Genomic DNA, 23,460 nt, shown 5'->3' on the forward strand with positions numbered 1-23,460 from the left:
TTCCTAATTTTATGTATTAAGATTCTGTATTTAAGAGCATATAAGCTGTCTGTTTTAGTAATCTCTTATAAAACAAGGTCCGTTCCAGCATTTGGAGAGGATTTTTACACAGAATGGATCCTAAGGTAAAATGTTTATAATTTTTTCAGTAAAACATTTCAGTAAGTAAATGTTTTAATTATTTTAAGTAACTATTCACTACTGCATCACTATTGCATAAACTATTAACTCTTTTAAAAAGGTTACCAGTGAGTATCATGCTACCTGTAATACCATGGTTACCTAAACATGTTCTATGTTAGACGTACATTAAGTTACATAAATAAATCAAATACAACCTGCAGAATGAGAAAACTGCCCAACGATAACGAACAGGGACATGTATAGTTAGCGGTTTATTATCATAAAATACCATCTTCAGGGTGATTTAAAAAAGCTATCACTCAGTCAGGGTTTATGACCGCTGATTTTTATCTTGTGCCATGTTATTACCATCTGATGCCACTATTATGAATGTATGGCACCGCCCTACATTTTTGAAAGGGATGCCAAAGGCTATTAAGTCAGCATAAACACTGGCCAAATGTGAAATTAATAATGAAAAAATAATATTTTACTTTTCTAAATAATAGCATCCTGTCATGTAGCCTACGGTTGCCGTGTGTTCAAATCACTCAAAGATAAACACACATCGCCAACAAATGTGTCCAGCTGTGATCTACTCACAGCGTGTATTTTAGCAGCAAACGAAGGACATTTCAGAACAGTCATGAGACGGAGATTTTTCACAGTAAATGCTGGCATGGCCCTCACACGCTCTCATGTGTCAGCCGCAGGTGGACGGACACGCTTTGAACACACAATCAGTGACTCCCACCGAGTGCGCTGAACGTGTAACCACCAAAAAAGACATGCAGTTACAAACGATAGCATTCTAACGATGCACACGTAATCATTCTCAGAATCAGAAAAAAATACTTTTATTTAAAAAAAATCTCAGTGTATTTATGGGATACGCAAAAAGACCTCATGCGCCTCTATAGCAGGTAATACGGTTTAGAAAAGGGCAAATTAGGTCTCTATGTTCCCTCACGTCCACACACTTCAGATAGAGCCTTTGCTACAACGTGACAGAGGAGCGCCGAGCAGTCATAGCCGCGCCCACGTGTCCAATAGCAGCGCGAGTTTCGAGTTTATGGGCGCGGTTTACGCGTAGTAGGCGGAGTAATGGCAGGTTATGAGCCAATGAGAGATGGTTTCGGGAGTTGCTGGATACACGTGAAATTTGTTCCCAAAGCAAGAATGATGATGGTGTCCGTACACGGGTTAGAATCAATGAGTCCCGAGTTACAGAACAGAGCTACAGTGTTGCACATGCGTCTATCCGTATGCGAGCTCTGAAAAGCTGGCTAAACTTCACTTTGAAGCTGCTGGAATGTTTTTATAAGGTAAGAAAAACTTAATTTTGTCCTAATATATGAATCACTGCTATCATAGTCTTGCATTGTATGTATGGATGACATTTGAATCTGTATTTGTCAAAGAAAATGCTTTAAGCCATTTAGCTTTTATTCTACATTGTTATTGTTTTTTTTCCCTACGGATCTCTGATCACTGGTAAAATACTATATATGGTAATTTTGGGTTGTGCCGAATGACCATAGTATACAACGCCATTTGCATCTTCCTTTGACTGTATTGTAGTCCAGTATATTTTTGACAATAACTTTGTCACAAAAAATGTGAATGTTTCAAAATACATCTCATTTTCAATGTTTTTATGACGTCAGTAATTCCACAGTTCTACAGATAGAGGGCTCGCATTCATCTATAACCCTATGCACTGCTATTATAGTCAGATCATAGGTAAACTACTAGACTAAGCAAGTCCCCAAACTCCTACATTTATGTCTTTGTTTCTTTTTTATGTATATACATTTATAGTATTATTCTAAAAAAAATGTACTAAATGCAAATGCACAGATTTTATTTTCTGTTTTCACCTGTTTTTCTTTCCCTGACAAGTTTCAGTTTCAACTGAGACTTGTCAGGGTAAAAAACTGCTGTAGACTATTCACTATCCTCTGTGTGCACTTTGAAATGTTTCATGTCACTTCATATCTCCAGGCATGCAACTGTTGCTTAACCTGTTTTTATTATTATTATTTCCCATCAGATTGTTTGCAACTTTAAGGCCTTTAAAGCAGATACATCCAGGACAATCGGACAAAGAAAAGTTTCTCAGCAGTACCTGTGTTTTAGCACAGCAGATTTTCAGGATAACCAAGTAGTTCCCATGCCCTGCTGTGTCAGAAGCTCCCTTACAGATGCACAAAACAGATGTTATATATAGTTATTCTGCTTCATTATGAGTAATGACAACTTCCAAACACCAGAGACCTGCAGCACTCATACAGGGAAGGGAACAACACATAAGGATGAAGGGGAAACCCACAGCAATGCTTCTCCCAGAATGACCGACAGCCAGCTTGTTTGTCCCGGGCTGGACATCTCGACAGTGTCCCAGCCGACACATTCGGATGACACGGATGCCCACTCCAGCGGGAATGACTCGGCCGAGAGAGAGAGCGAAGGACACATGGAAGCATCCACCTGCAGCTCCCACAACAGAAAGGGTTCAACCACAGAGACTACGGAAAGCAAGAGGTATGTGATATTTAAACTGAAATCTGTTTAACATGACTTTTATCTGGTAGGAAAATGGTTAAATTAATATTATAAGATGTTTTTCCAGTGTTTTCAGTATTCATTCACACATAACATTTGTATGAAAATGTATACTCACTGCTGTTCAAAAGTTTGAATCAAGCAATTGATACTTTTATTTAAATTCTCTACAAAAATATTAAGCCTAAGTTTTTTCAACACTAATAATGATAAGAAATGTTTCTTGAGCCCCAATCAGCATATTAGAATGATTTCTGAAGGTCATGAGTCATTGAAGACTGGAATAATGATAATTCAGCTTTGGATCACATGAATAAACTATATTCTAAAGCATATTAAAATAGAAAAAGTTATTTTAAAGTATAATAATTTGTCACAGGATTGCTGTTTTTGATCAAATAAATGCAGCCCTGGTGAACATAAGAGACTTAAAATACATAAGAAAATATGTATTTTGAACATTAACATATGTACAGTTAAAATAGCTTGAATGCAATTGCAGAGTAATTTTGGATACAAATCTTAGTCAAATGTATGAGTGTAATGTTACTTATCTTTGAACCACTTTAGTCAGCAAAGAGATGAAAAAAAAAAAACAATGTGAATGCCTGAGGAGGTTTTACCTGAAAATAGCTCACACATTCAATTTAATAAACCTATTGTAGGAGTTTGGTTTTACATTTTGTTCCCGGAAAAAACTTGTTAACTGGAACTGGTTAAGGCGTTGGTATGATGATGCTTCACTTGGGGCAGGTTCAGATTGTACATGCAGTACTTTTTAATAACAAAACTGGTATTTGGTCAGGTTCATTTTAAGATTATCGGCTAATAACTTTGCCAGCTCCAAAATTATATATATTTTTAGACATTGCTGAAATTAAGTTATTTAATTAAAAAAATCTGAAATGTGAAATCCTATATTGTAATAATTCAATTGTATTAGAAATAGTGTCTAATTTCACCCATTAAAATGTCTCTCCTCAGCTCAAACGGAAATAGTCCCTCCCCACCTAGCAGCTCGGTTTCGTATAGTCTTTTGAGTGGCAGCTCGGAACAGGATCAGCCGACGTCCCAAGCATCCAGCGGTGACCGGCCGGCCCGAATGGAGACCCAAAGAGAGCTGCTGAAGGCTCTGCGTGAGCTAAAGGGCCGCGTGCCACCAGAATGGCACAGGAAGGGGCGATCAAGCACCATAGCCTCCTTGCAATATGCACTTAACTGTGTCAAACAAGTCCGGGGTGAGTAGAAAAACGAAACACAAATTGCATCTCTTTGTACCAGCATGTGAGTGCCAATGACAGGGTGTGTTGTGTTTTTTTGTAGCTAATCAAGAGTACTACCATCAGTGGAGTGTGGAAGAGAGTCATGGATGTTGTTTGGACCTGTCGTCGTTTACTATTGAAGAGCTAGACAACATTACATCAGAGTACACCCTTCAAAACACGGTATGACCGGATAGGTTACCTAGTCTTACACATCAGGTTGTGAGCTTTCAGAAGAATCTAACGTATTAATTCTTTCTCACTTCTATCTTAGGACACGTTCTCTGTGGCAGTGTCGTTCCTCTCTGGTAAAGTGGTGTACATCTCATCCCAGGCGGCCTCTCTGCTGCGCTGTAAACCCGAGAGGCTGCAGGGAGCAGTTTTTTCTGAGCTGCTCGCACCTCAGGACGTCAGCACGTTTTACAGCAGCACCGCTCCCTGTCACCTGCCGCCGTGGTCCTCCTGCGCAGGCACTAGTATGTGGAAGTTTTTTGACTGTTTGAACAGAGCGACAAAGCAAAGATAAAGAACCTTTTGTAAATCAGTTACAGATAGTTTTATTTGCCATAGACAGTTATAAAGCTGTCATGCACATGTCCTTATGTGTTTATATCAGCACACTTCAAGATATTTTGATGGGAGTGTATTTTTGAGCCGTAGTGTTTTATGGGTAAAGTATTGAAATTTTATTGGTCCAAAGTTGTATCCTACAAAGATGTATTTTATAGGTGCAGTATGTAATTTTATATCATTATTGGTACCAAATGGTGTCGGCAGCAGAAAATAATTCCAAATACTGCCCCTGTCTTCCATTGTTCTGACAAAAACGTATTCCCCTTACTTAAAATAATAAAATAAACATTAACTGAGAAAAAGTAAAAAATAAAGTATACCTTGTAAATACTAAAATAACAAAAAAAAACTGAAATTAGATAAACAAAAAACTAATAAAAAAATACAAAAACACACAACAAAATTACAAAAAACCTAAAATGAAACTTTAAGCATAAATAATTATAAACAGCATGTTCTGAATGGCTGTGATTTTTGTTCCTTCACACAAACATTTAGCTTTTAGTGTCAACTTAATTACTTAATTATTTTTCTTTAATTAAATTTTTAGTTGTTTTTTTGTTTAGTTTTTTTAAGTTAGCTCAAATGTATGCTGGGAAAATGAGTATGTATTAAAGCCTCATTTCATTGTGTCCAGCCTCACAGGTGGACTGTGCGGAGGAAAAGTCAATGTTTTGTCGGATCAGCAGAGGTAGGGACAGCGATGGAGAAGTGAAGTATTACCCCTTCCGTCTCATGCCATATCAGCTGACCCTGAGGGACTCCGATACGTCCCAACCTGAGCCCTGCTGCCTCCTCATCGCTGAGAGAGTTCACTCCGGCTACGAGGGTAAAACAAGACAGTGTCAATGTCAAATGCTTTACCATTTAAACATTTGGGGTCAGTAGGATTTAACATTTTACGAGTTAATGCTTTTTTCAGCAAGGACTTGTAAAAACATGTTATATAAATACTGTTTTCACCAAAATATTAAGCAGTATCAAATAAATGCAGCTATGGTGAGCATAAGACATCTTACCAAAATATTAAATAAATCTTACCAACCCCTTAACTTTTTGTTTGTTAGAAATCTGATTATGAAAAGTCACTGTTATGAAAGTATAATCTTAACACTTAAATAACAAGCATGTTGACACAAATCTGGTCTGTTTCACTGTTTCATCAAATAAGAATAGATTATAATTGCTTTAAACATTCTTAATTTCTCTTTAATTATTGAAAGTAATTTCTGCGTCTCTGTAATTACTTGTCAAACAGGCATACATTTGAAAAATCACCCTTATGTAAGTGTAGTAGTGACAATTAAGCATACTTTGCACGCTGTTCTAATGTTTCCGAGGTTTTTTTTTCATAACAGCCCCTCGCATCCCAGCAGACAAGAGAATTTTTACCACCAGTCACACCCCGAACTGTCTGTTCCAAGAGATTGATGAAAGGTTTGCATTTTTGCCTAGAGCTGTCTCACATTTTACTGTCTATGACTCTTTTGAACAGTTGAATAAACCTCCTCTGCTCTCATTTGCAGGGCAGTGCCATTATTAGGTTACTTGCCTCAGGACTTGGTTGGGAAGCCGGTGCTTATTTACTTGCATCCAGAAGACAGACTTCTTATGGTGGCCATCCACAAAAAAAGTGAGTGGCTCATTCTGAATACAGGAAAGATTCAATGGTGAATGTTTGCACAGAAGAATTAATTGATGTAGTTTCCATCCTTCCTTCATCAGTTCTCCAGTTCGCAGGGCAGCCATTTGACCACTCGCCCCTGCGCATGCGTGCACGAAGTGGAGAGTACTTGACCCTCGACACCAGCTGGTCGTCCTTTATCAACCCCTGGAGCAGGAAGGTGGCTTTCATAGTGGGACGCCACAAAGTTAGAACGTAAGTGGCTGCACTTCTAGCAATCAAACAAGCACTCTAAGTATCCACATAGTTTTGAATGGGCAGCCACTCTCATGACATACTTGTGAACTAAAACTGATGAACTAAAACTGACCGAATTTGGAATCACAGATTGGATCGTTTTTTGGATCAGCAAGAAAAAATATTTCAATGTAACTCCGCTTGCCATTTATTACTTAAAGCTAAGTACTTCTTTGATACGACAGCACAAACTTCTAGCCTAAGAGAGTTCAAACATGATTAAAGACAAGTGAACAGCCAGTAAAAATTAAGAACAAATACACAAATTACAAGCATAGATAAATGCAACAGAACAAAGTTAAAAAATAAATTAAGGTTGGTAGTATTCAGGTACAGATATGTAACAATAAAGTGTAAAATAGCACTGCATAGTGTTCACTTTATAAATAAAATATAGATGAATCTTTGTCAAAGCTGTGGTTTGATTAACATTAATGACAAGTTATGTTTATGTAGACAGTGTTTTGTTTATAGACAATGTTTATATTGTACAATTAATCCACGTATCACATGCATGCTGAACCGTATGGATAATGCATCAACTACGATCCATTCAATCCCTAAAGTGGTCCCACAAAACTTGTCTACCATCCCTTCCTTTCTGTAGGAGTCCACTGAATGAGGATGTGTTCACTGCCCTGGAGGGTGGGGATGTGAGAACCATGTCCCCAGATGTGCCACAGCTGAATGAGCTAATCCACAGGGTCCTGGTGCAGCCCGTTCATGCCAGCAGCTCACAGGGGTATGGTAGCCTGGGCAGCAGTGGCTCGAACGAGCACCAGCAAAGCGCCACTTCCTCCTCTGAGAGCAATGGACATGCTTCCGAGGACCAGATCAAGCCCAGGAAACTAGTAAGGGAGTTTATCTTTTTTCAATCCAGATGTACACATAGCAGTATTTAATGTTATATAATAAAATAAATAACAACATACACTAACATGCAATGTGTCAACCTTTCTTTCCTCATTTCTTTCTAGATGACGTTTGAGCAGATTTGTCAAGACATGCACATGGTAAAGGCCAACGGACAGCAGGTCTTCATTGATTCTCGAAACCGGCTGCCAGCTCTCAAACAGAGTAGCTTAGGTAAACATTGTTGATTTGTCAATAAAAATGACCTGACTTTATCTATTTAGCCTGGGGTCACATGCATGTTATCACATTGTCATATATTCATTGTCATGATTTCTGTCATATATTAGAAGCACTGGCAAATGCAACAGACACAGCTGAGGCCTCTGCTAGAGAAGGTCTGGCAAGTTTAGCGCTGTCCAGTCCACCCAGAAAGCAGCTGCCCATTGTCTACTCATACCAGCAGATCAACTGTCTGGACAGCATCATACGGTGAGTCTCTTCATCTGTGTTTCCGACTGTACCAGTTAAAAGTATTTTTGTTTGGTTTTATTTTTATTTCTCCCATTCAGTCTTATTTTGAAAGAGAAAAGATGGATAATGATTGAATAATAATTAATAGCTGAGGTCTTCAACCCTGCACCTGGGGGACCCACTGTGCAGCAAAGTTTATTTCTAACCTGCTTCTGTACACCTGTATGTGTTTTCTTAAGCAATCTTTAGGAGCTTGACTAGGTGCTTCAGGTGTGTTTAATTAGGGTTGTAGCTAAACTCTGCATGACAGTAGCCACGTTTCCACTGTGGGCACAAAAGCAAGCATGCTAGTGCATGACAGGGCCAGTTTTCACTTCCGGGGCTTACTCATGCCTCGTCGGTAATTCCTTGGGGCCAATGTCCAGGGATTCAGATCCGGTCCAACCAGGGCTGGGGAGTGGTCATGAACAAAGGCGGAGTTTATCTGAGTTAGGAGACAGTCAATCTACTAGCTAAAATCAGCATTTCAAACTATTTTGATTTAAAATTAGCCTTTCAGTGAGTTTCTGAAATAACTTATTATTGCAGTCCGATAGTAATACTGCTAAATAACGCTGAAGGCAACGAATGCTAACCATCGGCATGATAATAAATACGCGTTATGCTTATAAAACTACCAGAGACCACTGGAAAAACATATCATATATGATTTGTGTAGGCTATTTATTTGGCTTATTATTTGTTCTGTCTCTGCTGTGTCTTTGTTGATATCAGACTTCTGCATATGTAATAAATGTCATATCCTTTTAAAAACCTATAACTCCGATTTTCAGTCTGTGAGTTCCCTCTGTTGCTTTGGCTGAAAGGATAACAGTAGTGAGACAGGACAGTGCCCAAATATCCTCACATTATATAATTCTGTGGAAAATAAATGTAAATTCTCCTTCTTTCTAAATAAGTTACGCAGTTATGCAAACATATGAGGGTTTATCAATGTTTTTCTATTGTGTTATATGTGTATGCTTTTGGACTTAATGCACGAAACAACTTAGTCCATTTTCTATAATTACTAATAAATGGAGCATCTGCAACTAAACAAAGTATGTGTGTTCTATTTTTATGTAAAATAATTATACATATTAGCTGGATTTAGCATCACTGATGTGCTCTTCTGACACAAATTAATAAATTACTGTCGCTGTAACATTTTTTATTATAAAGGGCGTTTACGTTCAGTAGACAGTGCACACATACTGAACGTAAACAATGTTGATTACGTTCTAGGGTACTCTTCAAAATGGTGGAAGACGGTAACTCGGGGAGAAGAATTGTTGAATAAGTTCTATTATTATTTTCTTTGCGCACAAAAAGTATCCTGGTAGCTTCATAAAATTACAGTTGAACCCCTGATGTCACATGGACTATTTTACTAATGTCCTTGCTTCGTTTCTGTGCGTTGATCGTAGTAATATTCTTGCTCTCTATGGAGGGCCAGAGAGCTCTGAGATTCCATCAAAAATATCTTAATTTGAGTTCTGAAAATGAATGAAGGTCTTACGGGTTTGGAAAGACATGAGGGTGAGTAATTAATGACAGAATTTGCATGTTTGGGTGAACTATCCCTTCTAGTCCTTATGCAAGGACGAAATGTCCGCTTCAGTCAAGTTCGTTTTGTGATAGTTTTCATAAATTTTTCCCTCTCTGGTGAAATGGTGATGTTGTGTGACGTTTTCTTCAGAGAGGCATGTTAAGGGTGGGATTTTACTGTAGCGCTGGCCCAACAGTGGAAATACAGCATGATTTTGGCCCCTGGCACACACTTGCCCCACAGTGGAAAAGTGGCAAGTGGGTCCCCAGGAACTGGGTTGAAGACCTCTGATTTATAGGTTACATGTAAGGTACGTGTATTGGATATGTGGTCTCATTCCTTCACTGTGTTTAACAGATATCTGGAAAGCTTTAATGTTCCTGGCACAGTGAAGAGGAAGTGTGGCTCATCTTCCTGTACAACATCTTCTACTTCTGACGATGATAAACAAAGGGAAGGAGCTGAAGCAACGGAAGGTTAGTAAAGGATTGCTAACAGAATAATGGGATATTCACCCAACACATCTTATAAATATTCAGAAAGTCAGAGACAAAGAAGCAGACTCATACAACCAAACACTATTGGTATTCTTTCAGTACCAGCTAATAACTATGTATGTTCTGTATTTAAATATATAGAATTAAAGTTCACTCTTCCATTTAGACATAGCAGAGACTCTTGGGGTGACCGAGGGTTCAAAGGTTGTCCCTGCAGCACCAGCGCACCCTCTAACTCCTCTGGCTCTGCACTGTAAGGCTGAAAGTGTTGTCTCGGCCACCTCCCAGTGTAGTTTTAGCAGCACCATTGTTCACGTTGGTGACAAGAAGCCACCTGATTCAGGTCTGAACACTTTTTCCAGGCTAATCTTGTCATACATGGTTTGTCATATATTAAATGACAGACACTGCAATCTCAAAGCAAACAATCTACTCTGTTTGATCTACATCCAGACATTGCTATGATGGAGGAGCCACCAACCACCCCAACACCTTCCACATCAGCCCCACCCACCTCCATCGCTTTTCCCATGCCCGTGAATCCCCAGCAGGCGATGTCCCCCACTACTGCTGTTCTTGAAAAAGAAAAGGAGAGAAGAAGTGGAGGTAATGCAGGGAAGGGCCTCACGAAGGCGGTGTTATCTGCACACACCCAGCAAGAAGAACAAGCCTTCCTTAACCGTTTCAGAGACATCAGCCATCTGCGAAGGGTTCAAACCAGTGGGTCACCACAGCGCAGACACACGTCTACACCTGGGGCAATAGGTAACAGCTTTGTATAGTTTTCTATAGGTCGAATTTGTCTTGACTTCTTTTACCTTCACCTTTTAATATTTGGCTTGTGCCATCTAGGTGTGAACAGCTCCCAGAACTATCCTTCTGTGGGCAACAGCAGCAGTCGTTGGCATGGTAGAGGTGGGAAAAGAAGAAAACACCAAGTAGATGGCAACACACAGGACAGTCCCTCCCCTTCTGTACCTAGTCCATATAGAGGATCCAATCCTGCAGCAGTAATACCCAACCTCCCTTCAGTCCAGCAATCTTCCCCTTCTTGGCCACCATCTGCAGCATCCCAGACTAGCGGTACTCCCATGATGACCTCCTTTCCCCCAGGCTACATGCCTATGTTCCCCATTTCATCACCTTTCTCAATGCCTCAGATGGGAACAGATCCTTCCTTGCAAGCGGGAGTCCCTAGATTCCCCATGCAGGGCTTTCCTCCAGTGATGCCACCAGTCATGACCTTCATGTTGCCCAACTATATGTTTCCACAACTCGGTAATCCAGGACCACAGTCAAACCCAGCCAATTTGCAGCTCGGTGGGCAACTGCTTGCCCAAATGAACCCCTTGGGTCAGTTCCCTTCCTCTGCTGTTGGTTTACCATCGTTCAATCCTACAGTGGGACAGTTCAATCCATTGGGCTCCCAAATGAATCCTGCTATGCCTACAATGATTCCACAGCAATTCTACAACCCAAATCCCCTGTACACTTTCCCCAACTCTCCATCGATGCCAGCAGGAAACACCTATACTGCACCACAAGGACAGTCTCGCTCCAGCACACCCCAGTCCATCGGGCAACAGGCTGGCGAGAGAGAAGGGGCCGGATCTCCCCTGTTTCAATCCCGATGCTCCTCCCCACTCAATCTTTTACAACTTGAGGAATTGCAAAGCAACAGAACAGACACTATGCAACAGACTCCACCCCCAGGGAGTGTAGGAACGCAAGGCTGCGGGACTGTGGTGCAAAATTCCAGCAATCGCAGCAACACCAAAGATGGCCAACTCAATGACAGTGTAAGTATTAAGAATCTTTTAAAACTCATTTGTTTTCCATTATCTTGCTGCTTTGCTAACTTTGAGTTAACTTCCTTTAGCCTGAAGTCAATGAGTCCAACCAGGATGCCATGTCGACCTCCAGTGACATGCTGGACCTACTGCTGCAAGAGGACTCCCGCTCGGGCACTGGCTCCGCTGCCTCAGGCTCTGGATCGTCAGGGTCAGGGTCATTCGGCTCTGGTTCGAATGGGTGTAGCACATCTGGAAGTGGCACTAGTGAGTAATTTACTGATGTATGCTTTATTCTTAAAGTGCTGAATAGGGTTGGGTACCGAACTCTGTACTTTTAAGGGTACCGACCGAATTGCTTTGCCACTACCGAGTACCGATTCACATGAAATCAATCGAAATGTTCTTAAGTGTGGTTACATTTCTAGGGCCATATGGTTTCCACGAAACGCAGACGGGATTGCGGAGTCCATTCATTAAAAAGGAATTTACTCTATAGTGCGGAATGCCACGGAAATGCATACATTTTTGGATGAATAAATCAAAAGTAGCTCTGTCACTTAATTCAAATCGCGATATGGACTAGTGCCTGTGAATATTAAAACACAAAACGGTTTAAATGAATCCTGCATGTTCCACTTGCCTCTGTATGTATGAATGGCATAGACGCGGTTTTGTTTGCTACACAAATACTGAAGCACGTGTGACGCTCGCTGCGATTTTCGGCCTCTCCACTATATGATGACATGAACACATGAACTTAATTGCCACACCTACTATTAGAGTCACTTCATGAGAATTTTACCATTTCATTTGAGAGAACTTGCATCATATCATGCTGTATACACAGAAACTTCACTGCAACCTGTCAAAATAAAAGCATGGTTTAACATGTAACAAAAATATATTACTCTTGTACAGTATATTGTATGTCTTTATATATTCCATTTTCTGCCAAATTTAAATAAAACAACTAAATGAAAAAAATAAATATTACAACCAGATTAACCACTTAATTGTAGAAAAAATATATTATTATTATTAAAACTTTTTAAAAGGAATATTTACACATTTTTTCTTCCATGTTTTAATTTTAACAATAAACCTTTGTTTTAGGGGGGTAACGGTTCACAAAATTCACGGTTTGGTTCGATACGACACAGTTCGATACGTTTTCGATACAGGGGTGGGGTAATTGGTTACGTTGCAATGTTGGAAATATTTCTATTTTACACCATGAAGGCGAGCCAATGGATATCACACAAGCAAGATGCAAACTTTGCGCAAGATTTATGCCGGTGAACGTCTTAATCTCAGTCAATTCGCTTATGCAGAAAGTCAAAGGAAATGATGGAGCTTTTGGCATCTGACGAATTCTGTCAGATGCCAAAATTCTCTCAGAGACAATGAGAGACGAATCTACTTCAACATATGCTGATAATGGTATATAGCTAACTGTTTTAATTTATTCCCTTAATATTTCTCTTGTGGCCCATACATAGTGGAAAAGAATGAGAAGAAACGTATTTTGTGTTAAACAGGTTGTTTTTGAAAGTTGGTGCTTGAAATAAAACCTTTTTATTTCATTGATTTTTATTGATGACTGTAGACTATTTTAATCGAGGAGTAAATAGCCTAATCTTTTGTTATCCTCGCAGCGCGTCAGTTGTGTGGTAATTATTGCAGGGCAAATTAATTGTAATCTTAATTTAATAATAAAAATAACTTTATAATAATAATAGGCCTAATAAAATAAGAATGTAACAGGCCTACATTAATTGGGAATGCCAAATACCGGTAGTGTACCGGTTAAAATGTAAACGGTACCCAACCCTAGTGTTGAAACATAAATGGAGAAATTCAGAAGAATTGTACAGATTGCTTTTTTTCCATGCATTTTTTTTTCTTTGGATTTTTTTATCTCAGGGAGCAGCAATACTAGCAAGTACTTTGGAAGCATTGACTCATCAGAGAATGATCACAATCATAAACCAGCATCTAAAGATCTGGAAGGGGAACAGTTCTTAAAGTTTGTCCTGCAGGACCCCATCTGGCTCCTCATGGCAAACACGGATGACAAAATCATGATGACATACCAGATTCCCATCAAGTAAGGCCATTTTACCTGATTGCTTAGTAGCTAATCTCATACTAGCCTAACCTAAATGAACATTGGCTTTGTTTTGAATACAAATCCTGGAAATCTATCTAAGCAAAGTTCTAAGAGTTTAATTTCAACCCTGTTCTGACACATCTTGCCTGTTATGTACAAATAGCAAAAACCAGGTCCAAAGACCTTTATTAGTTGGTATTTGTGTATTTACTTGAGATCAAACTAATTCTGAGCTCAAGTCTTTAATTACGAGTTTAGATTTCATAATTACAATGTGATTTTGGTGGGAATTCAATCAATTCGCTGGGCAGTTTTATATACCTAATACAAGTACTTGTGTGTAGCACAAATTCCGCCAGAAGAGTACAATCATTTATATTTGTGATTGTATGTACAGAGACAGAGAATCAGTACTGAAAGAAGACAGAGATGCCCTCAAAGCTGTTCAGAAGCATCAACCTCACTTCACTGAAGAGCAGAAGAAAGAGTTAACTCAGGTCCACCCTTGGTTTCAAACCGGCTGCCTACCAAAGGCCATCAATGTTACAGTAAGTCCCTCTTAACTAAAAAAGACACAAAGGCACTATTAGGTGCCAACATTTCACTTCTTTCTAGTTCTGCCCAGATTCTGTTACAGTTCTCACTACATGTGCCTTTTAAAAATTTGGTAATTACCCAGAATGCCTTGCAAAAAACTATCAATTCTAAATATATAGAGTACTGAACAATATTAAAGTGCCCTATTATGGGTTATGAAAGGTTCATATTTTGGTTTTGTGAGTCCCCAACAACAGGTTGACATGTATGCAAGGTCAAAAAACGTTCATTGTCTTATAATATGCATTTATTTTTACCTTATTTGCTCAACGACTCCCAAACGATTCGTTGAACGATTAATTTTTCCGAACCCCTCCTTTACGTGACGTTAATCTGCCGTGATTGGTCCGATTGGTCTCATTTTCTGTAATGCCTGATAAAGCAGCGTTTGTGAGCTCAGTGCTGCTTTGTGTACAGCCTTACAGGGGAAACAGCTATTTTACCGCTCCAAAAGCGGCACCTAGTGGCAAAGAATAAATTTGTATTTTCATTCAGACCAAGGCGAAAAGACCAACAAATGAGAGGGCAATATGCTAATGTTTCATGTAATGAACATGTAACGGCTTGGGATTCGTTTTAAAAACGACTTGTTTCAATGATTCAGAGTCGACTCTTTCTTTTGAGAGACAATGGCTGTATCCGAAATCGCCCCCTATATCCTCATTCACTATTCCTTACATTAGTCCACTCATACAGTTCACTTGAAGGAGTGAATGAAAACGAGGGAGTGAATTCGGACACTGAGTGCACCGGAAGGCCTGCCGCTTTTGCATAGTTTGCTTGCTGTTTCATAATCATTTGAAACGGTCAGCTCCAGTAGTAAGATTAAAAGATTAAAAATCTTGAACTCTATCACGGAAATTATGTATAAACCCTAGTTAATCAATTTAATGGTCAATTTACAATGAATTTGTACCTGTGTTGTATTACGCTGTATTATGCAGTGGATGAGCGCTTTTAAAATGAATGGATGATTCAGCTGCGGGCGCCATCTTCTGGCGAGACGCGGCAACTCATTCGGCACACAACTCTCACAGTGCATTATGGGGATTCTCTAGCCGTCGAGTGTACATCAGTTGTATACTCGTTTTTGCAGTGCATTGTGGGATTGAATGAGTGCACTCGAGAAGGTCCACTATGGGTTTGGACACCACTAAAAATGTCCGTCCCCTGAAATAGTGCTCTATTTGAGGGTATATGGGGTGATTTCGGATACAGCCAATAAGTTTATACACGGTGCACTTTCAGATTTAAAACTTTGCAGGATGTTTTCATTCACTTAGAGCTGTGTGACACAGTACATGAAAGGTAATTTTCAAAAATCCGTAACAGGGACACTTTAATAAAAAGTTCAACTGAGTTCAAAAGACTATTTCACTCGATATTTTTATGCAGTTTAAAGTGTTGTTAGCTTAGCAACATGCTAACAAGCAGTAGTGCTATTTTATGTATCTTACGTGCAAATTATAAGTTATTTCTTTTCTTCACAGTCTTGCACAGGATGTGAATCTCCCCCAGATTCCTCGATTCTTACTCCATTCGATTTGGACTTGCATGACATGGATCTCAGCATGGTTTTGGGAAAAGAGGCAAAACAACAAGATAAATGTATCACTGCTGAAACAGCCTTTCCCTTGAGCCCACCTTCATCTGATAATGAACAGAGAAACAATCAGGCCAGCACAAGCACATAGAAGTGGGCCATGGAGGAGGTGGAAGTGAGATCATTAGTGAAGGTGAAGCAGGACTGTTCCTGCCTGTTACTGTGTTCCTGCCTCATAGACTTTTGGGACCAAGTTGAAAGGATGGAATGTTTCTAATCAGTTATCAATGGCTCATTTTTACATAGTTCTTTGAAATTATGAATAATTTTTAGCTTCATAACCAGGCCTCTGAATAATAAAAAGGACCTTTTGAATGCCAATCTATTGCACATGGTGGATGTTGTTGTTGTTGTTGCACTATGTTCTGCTTCCAGGTTATTCATGAATCTGCATGGCATCTATCTATACCATGCGCTGTTTCATAATTATTCATCATGACGCGGTGTGACCTTTCCCTATTACAGGTTTATAGAATTATTAACAGCAGGACAAGGAATTTATTGTTTACCTTCACATAAGTTTGAAGTTAGATGTGGTCTGACATCCTTTCCAATATGGGTTTCCAGTCTGTGTCAGTTTTCGAAACCATTCCACACGGTTTTCGTAAATTGTGGATGGGAAAAATAGGTTCCAATCTGACCCTAAAAGCTTGCTGGTCTGTAACCAGGAACCCTGTGATGGGGAATTGTTGACGTCTTTGACAGTTTCATTGAGAAATTTCATAATATTGGTTTTCAATCGGTTGATTTTAATTTTGTTTCTCCTGGATCTGCCACCAGAACGCAAAGTGTTTTGGTTGAAAAGAAGTATGATAGGCCAGAAACATTTTCTGGACAAATTGCCAAAACATTGCAAGTCATTGTCCGATTGCCTTAAGACATTTAAAATGCAATTAAGTTTTTGTGCTAAAAGCATTTGTGTTGACGTTGCACTAAAGCTGAGTATGTTTCAATCAATGGTGTCAGCATCACAAACCCTGTTCTTTACCAGTAGTGTTAAAACATTTATTTATTTGATTATATCCAAATAACTGGATATGGCTTTTTTTTTTTACAGAATGTATAATATGTATGTATAATATGTATTTTGATGTGTGCAGTTTTGAATCACTGCACACATTTTAAGGAGCTTTTGATACTATTAAGTCCATAAAATGGAAATAATTGGCTGTCAGAGAATTTTACTCTCTTGTTCATTTGCCCTTATTTTGAAGAGCGATACAATTATATCTTAAAGCCATCCAGATGAGCTTGACGTTCCTTTTGTTTCACTGTATTTTCCATTGAAGCACAAGGATACGTTTTTAGTTCCACAACAAATCCAGGACTGAATTATTTACAAACCTAATTTAGGGTTTAAAAATCAAAGACAAGTACTCCCCTTTTCCTATTGCCCTCAGATTTATTTGTGAGGGTTTTTTCAAAAGCTTTTCTGTGAAAGCAGACAGGCCCAATCAGTTTACATGCAGTACTATTCTGTTTAAAGCTTCTGTTGAATGTGCAGGAATTGTAAATTGATTTTGTACATTTGCACGACCTTGAGTCAGTCTTTTTTACTCAAACATGCTTGTAAAAATGTTTTTTTTTTTTTTTTGCTTTGAACCTAAATAAATATGTTTTTATTAATCTGTTTTGGATCTGTGAGTTTTTCTTAATTAACTTGACTGAATTGATCTTCATAGCCACTAGAGAGTGTAGTAACATATCTGGCAACATCCACAATTGTCTTCACATTGCTTGGATTATATTGCTTGGACTCCTCTTTCATTTTCCAAAGGCAACCTGTTTTCACAACCCAAGTTGTTGATATAAATGTGCATATTTGTGTCTATGCGAGGCAACATAATGAGAAAGAGGGAGCATTCCACTTTCCCTGCCAATTTTCCTAAGCTTAAATCTGTAGTTTCTCTCAGCTCAAGAATGCAGTTCAGACTGTCTCATGACCCCTGTTTCCATATCTCAAACTGTTCAGAGTAACAAAATTGTCAGGTTTCTGTAAACTCTTTTAGTTAATCTCTGTGAATATTTACATAGGGCGTGGAAAAATCTGAGATCTAGAAAAGAGAAGTGAGGAGCTGTTTGTTGTTGGCATTGTGTGATAGAGGGTTTCTTATTCAAACCATAATGAGACAGGAGATGACTATAGCAACATGTTTCATCCCTACAAGCTGTTTGTGTAATGAGTAATGGCAGTTCTGCAGTTCTGTTTCATTCATATCATCAGCCTTTTAAACTCTTTGCTAGCTTTGATTTTTAATTGATTTTACTGACTTTTTAATAACTTATGAATAAAGTAGGTTAATAATTCCTTTAAAAAATGGTTCGCCCATTAAATGTAGTTTTTTGTCCCTCATCCTTGTGCCATTCCAAGCTTTCTTCCACTGAGCCTAAAAGGATATATTTTGAAGAATGGTCATGATGTTCTGTTCCATATGGTGAAAGTGAATAGTGACCAGGAAGTGTCAAGCTCCAAAAAGTACCTTAAAAGTCAATACATTGTCATTTTTGACATCATTAACTAGGGCTGGGCGATAAATCGATTAACTCGAATGTGTAGTTTACATCGATTTGTTTGAATGAAAATCGGTTTTCTTTTTAACATCAGCCGACGCTGCCCTCTGAGCTTCCGTAGTTCCGAATGAGCTCAGTTATACGTCAACCGTCCGCCATATTTATTCGGGCAAGACTGCCTTAAAAACAAATGGAGGTAAACGTGGGAGCTGCGGCTTTTTCGGGATAAAATCACAATAACGTTAACATTTATCAACCGATTTCAGTGGTTTGTGATCTACATGGAGTTAAAAATAACTATATCCTCCAGTTATTTACTTAGGCTCGGAAAATTATTAATTTTCTTAAGAAATTGTGAAAGATCACACTCGTGTTGAATTAATAATTCTAATATTAATGTAGTATAACTGTGATATATACATGCAATGTAATTTTAATGTACATTAAATGAAATTAAGTTGTTTCATTGCTTTCACTGTCTTCAACCCCAACATTTGAGCTTTTGTTTTTTTATTAATACTGCGAATACAAATCAAAAAGTGACACACTGGTAGTTTATAGCACTCTATACAGATATAAACTCCACAACAAACAATAACAAATGTAACTGATAACCCTTTATGGATCCAGTAAAACTTACAGTTACAGTGGTAAAAAAAATGTTTTAATATGTTACTACATAGGAATGCTTAGGGTGTGAGTGTGTGCAGTTTACATTGTACAACAAAATGTCAAAGTATAGTTATGTTTAAAACAGACCAGAATATGACAGTATAATTAAACACCGTGTAAATAATTTGAAATGCAGATTATAGTACTGTGATTGACTGAAGAAACTGGATATTTTTAAATATTTGACAAAAACGACAGAAACATTTAATAAGCTAATTATATTGTTATAAAAATTACCCTTACAAAGGTTATAAATGCTCCTGGAAGTCTGTTCCGGGGAGAGAGTGTGGTTTGAATATGATCAGGGTCATTCTGGCCATTCATTCAGGGCTGTTCTGGCCTTTAACTAGTAGTACAAATACAACATTAGGGTGTGGAGGTTTAGTCTCTTGGAAATGCATGCTTTCTTCAGATTTCCTCGGCCAATGAGGCATCTAGGTATTTATTATATCTATGGTTTAGCCGATAGACGATGCCTGATGGCTGATAGACATCATGATGTTAAAGGCCTAACGTTACTTCGATTTTGTACGCAAACGCGCAGCCTTTCAAAGTTTACTCCATTTGAAGTTGTACACAGGCGCTCTAGAAAGCTTCAACCTTGTTCAGTGTCTGCTCTATTTTTCCCCATTAAGTCATGACTGATAACAAATATTTTTTAACTCTTTTAAACCAAAGCTAAGCTGTCTCATACTCTCTCGCTCACAAGCGCTTGTCAATGTGAGCGTCTGTTGTTGCAGTCTCAGCTATTTTGATGTCCGTCTCTTTTCAACTGAAACAACAGCCATGAACGTGGAAAAACTGATTACTGTTAAATAACTTAAGTGAGTCCCTGAATTATTTTTTGCTATATTTCATCAACGAAAATAGTTTCAAACAAAGTCCCAGCGCATCTCCATTCAAACACAGCGGTGTTTCGTTTATGAATGAACTGCGTTTTTAAACGAATCTAGTGAGTCAATGATTCAGTTACCTATCCATAAAGACAGTCTACTTCATCCCTGAATGAATCATCCGTTCGCAACGAGTCAATTAAATTAATGATTCAGTGACATACCGTCACCTACTGGTGGTTAATTAAATTTTTAAGTATCTTTTCTGTTATTTAAATCATTTACCCCCGGTTTCACAGACATGGTTTAAGATTAGTCCCAGACTAAAATGTAATTCAGAGTTGTTTCAACTGAAATAAACTTGCCCTGATTGATCTTAAAACATATTTTGTCTCAAGATGCACACCAGTAATGTTTTTTTCTAAGGCATGTTAATAAAAAGTACTTAAATGTCCTAATTGAACTATGGCCTAATCCTGGCTTAGTCTAAGCTCTGTCTGTGAAACCAGGCCTTAATATTTCTACATTCAAAACTGTATATTTAAAACATAAACCTCAACATGAATTTATGAATTTAATTGCACTTATGCAACCTCTGAGCCTCATTAAACATCTGAAAATACACCTACAAGCCACTTGTGTATTCTTCTGTGCCACCTCTGTAGTACAAATGTATCTCTTAAATACTGATTTCATTTGATTGGTTTCTTATTCTACTTGTTTTTATTCTGTTGTTTTAATTAGAAATGATAAAAAGCTTATTAATATATTTTTTTGAATTTGACAAAAGATAACATACTTTTAATAAAGTTAGAAAAATGCCATTACAAAGGTAAAAACTAAATTCCCTAAATTCAAATTCAAATATCACCTCGTAATGGGAAGGTTAATTTCTTAGGCCATATCGCCAGCCCTATCATTAACACTAAACACATTAGTTCCTGAACCGAACAGTTAGTTTAGGACACAAGTTTGACATTTCTGAAGAGCTAATGAAATTTGAAAGCTGTGGCAGAATTTTCAGTGAATAATGACTAAAATTCTGTGTGTTTTCAGACAAAGCAATCATACACTGTAAATGATCCAAATTTTGATGATAAAAACCTGTTTGGTTAACAGTAACGGGACATTTGCTATGCTAAATACATATAAAGTAAAATACTGTTACATTTACAGCTTTTTATAAAAAGTAGTCATCTTATAATTTACAGAGAGTAACATTAAATTGACATTCCCAGAATTCCCAGTGTGACATTTAACACTACATTTTTTTTTTTCTTGTTAAATAATGTTTATTGCATCATTTTAGTGTCACCTGTGTTTCTATGGTGGTTTCCAGTATATTAAGCCCGGAACACACCAAGCCTGCCAACAGTCAGCCGTCGGGCAGATTTTGTTTGTTTTCTCAGTGTGTTCCGCACTTAATACTTCAGTAGGTTGATGTATTATCACTTTTAAGGTCAATCTGTAAAACCTAAAATGGATATATATATACACAGTACTGCTTGAAAGTTTGTGAACCCTTTCGAATTTTCTATATTTCTGCATAAATATAACCCAAAACATCATCAGATTTTCACACAAGTCCTGAAAGTAGACAAAGAGAACCAAATCAAACAAATGACAGGAAAATATTTTCTTTGTAATTTATTTATTGAGAAATATGATCCAGTGTTACATTTCTGTGCATTGCAAAAGTATATGAATCTTTGCTTTCCGTATCTGTTGTGACCCCCTTTTGCTGCAGTAACTGAAGGTAACGTTTCTTGTAAATGCTGATCAGTCCTGCACAATAACATGTAGGAGATTTAACCCATTCCTTAGTGCAGAACCACTTAAACTCTGTTCTTTGAGTAAAACAGGTCACTTACTGACATTTGACAGTCATTGTACTGACTGAAAACACCTCTGCACAGATGGACTCTAATTTCACCTTTAAATTAATGCTAATCCAAGAGATTCATATACTTTGCCACTCACTGATATGCAATATTGGATAATTTTCCTGAATAAATAAATGACAAAGAAAATATTTTTTTTCTAATTTGTTTGATTGGGTTCTCTTTGTCTACTTTCAGGACTTGTGTGAAAATCTAATTATATGTTTTGGGTCATATTTATGTAGAAATATAGAAAAAAAAAATAACATTTTAGGTTTTACAGTACATTTTTATTGTATAAAAAGTAGCAGCATAAACATTCTTCAAAATATCTCATTTTGTATTTCACAGAAGACATACAGGTTTGAAATGACAGTAATGGTGGAAAATGATAACAGACTTGTTGTAGCCTTGTTTAATATGTCAGACCATAATAACTCACTACTCCAACATTTTTCACCCTTCCTTTGTCTCCAAAGTCATCTTCTACTGCCAAATTTAATTATGAAATACAGTATCTGAATTGCAACCCACCCCCCTTAAAAAAGACAAAACTTGCATCTCTGTAAATTTCAGTACTTTGTCCACTTTAAGACCTCCATGGATACCCACCAAGTCTCGGTTGAGTCCTCATCGGGTCTCTAATTCTGTCTTGTCTCTTTGCCAAGAATACATTTTGATGGATTGTTTTTGCAGTAATACTCAAACTCTTGACCTTACTCCAGGTCTTAAAGCCATTGTTGGCTCAACACCACTCCTCTCCTCCCCCTTCACCCGTCAGCCAGACTTCACGCTCCCTTCACCCCCCAGCAATGTCCCACGTCACCACATTCTTGTGCTGTTTTCTGTCATCACGACTCCTATCACATCCCAGAGAGCACAAACACAACCAGATGCCAAGCACAACTCACAGTTAACAGCATCTACAGTGGATTCATATGATATAGTTTGAATGTGTTTTCATTATTATTGCGTGTTTGGCTTTGTACTTTGCTAACAATGCTTAGCTTTAGATCTTTTTCATCATTCATTAATTAAACTGTAGTGTCCTCCTGCTGATCTGCTGTGATCTTTTATGAGATTTATATTTCTTCTGAAGGTTTTATGTGGACATTTCCCTGTACAGGCCCCTGTAATGTTGATCGAAACAACAGAACACCATAAAGGGTAAATTCTTCAAACATTGTGACTCATTCCCTTTACTCTGACCAGACACAGATAGATAGCATGAATGTGTTCTCAAGACTGAGGTTGCTTATAACCAGAAGTGCCTTTTAATCTTAAAGGAATGTTCTGGGTTCAATACAAGTCAATCTGTAGCATCTGGTTGATGTACTGCAGAAAATTATTCAGCTCATCTTTCATGACTCAAAGAACATGAAATCACTGTTTTATTGTTAAATAAAATCAAAACAATTACAAGTGGTTTCAATTCATTAAAATAAATCTGAAATAAAAAAAAGTAAATGTTAGATTAAAAAAAAATTCACTAAAAATGTAATTGACTTAAGATTTAACAAACATTAACAACAATTAGAAATGCTGACTTGTCCACTAAAATAAGTTGAAGTACTAAAATTACTAAAACAAAAATAATAGAAATATA

At 37.9% G+C, this 23,460-nt stretch overlaps 1 protein-coding gene across 2 annotated transcripts; it reads left to right on the forward strand.

Annotated features, from left to right (window-relative positions):
• Nucleotides 1-1,293: 1,293 nt before the first annotated feature.
• LOC306865363 (period circadian protein homolog 1-like) lies at nucleotides 1,294-17,588 on the forward strand. 2 transcript variants are annotated; one of them, XM_079409922.1, is made up of 20 exons: nucleotides 1,294-1,448; nucleotides 2,177-2,667; nucleotides 3,673-3,926; nucleotides 4,012-4,133; nucleotides 4,225-4,426; nucleotides 5,161-5,352; nucleotides 5,882-5,960; nucleotides 6,050-6,156; nucleotides 6,249-6,402; nucleotides 7,052-7,295; nucleotides 7,422-7,530; nucleotides 7,647-7,788; nucleotides 9,716-9,834; nucleotides 10,022-10,198; nucleotides 10,309-10,620; nucleotides 10,708-11,654; nucleotides 11,735-11,912; nucleotides 13,572-13,755; nucleotides 14,156-14,306; nucleotides 15,846-17,588. In XM_079409922.1, the coding sequence occupies exons 2-20, from the start codon at nucleotides 2,369-2,371 to the stop codon at nucleotides 16,047-16,049; spliced, it is 4,176 nt and encodes a 1,391-aa protein (XP_079266048.1). In that variant the 5' UTR covers nucleotides 1,294-1,448; nucleotides 2,177-2,368; the 3' UTR covers nucleotides 16,050-17,588. The 2 variants fall into 2 exon arrangements, with proteins under 2 accessions (XP_079266048.1, XP_079266049.1); XM_079409923.1 differs by lacking the exon at nucleotides 10,022-10,198.
• The last annotated feature ends 5,872 nt before the right edge of the window (nucleotides 17,589-23,460 follow it).

The sequence above is a fragment of the Barbus barbus genome (assembly GCF_936440315.1).
Source record: "Barbus barbus genome assembly, chromosome: 47".
In the NCBI taxonomy this organism is placed as follows: domain Eukaryota; kingdom Metazoa; phylum Chordata; class Actinopteri; order Cypriniformes; family Cyprinidae; genus Barbus; species Barbus barbus.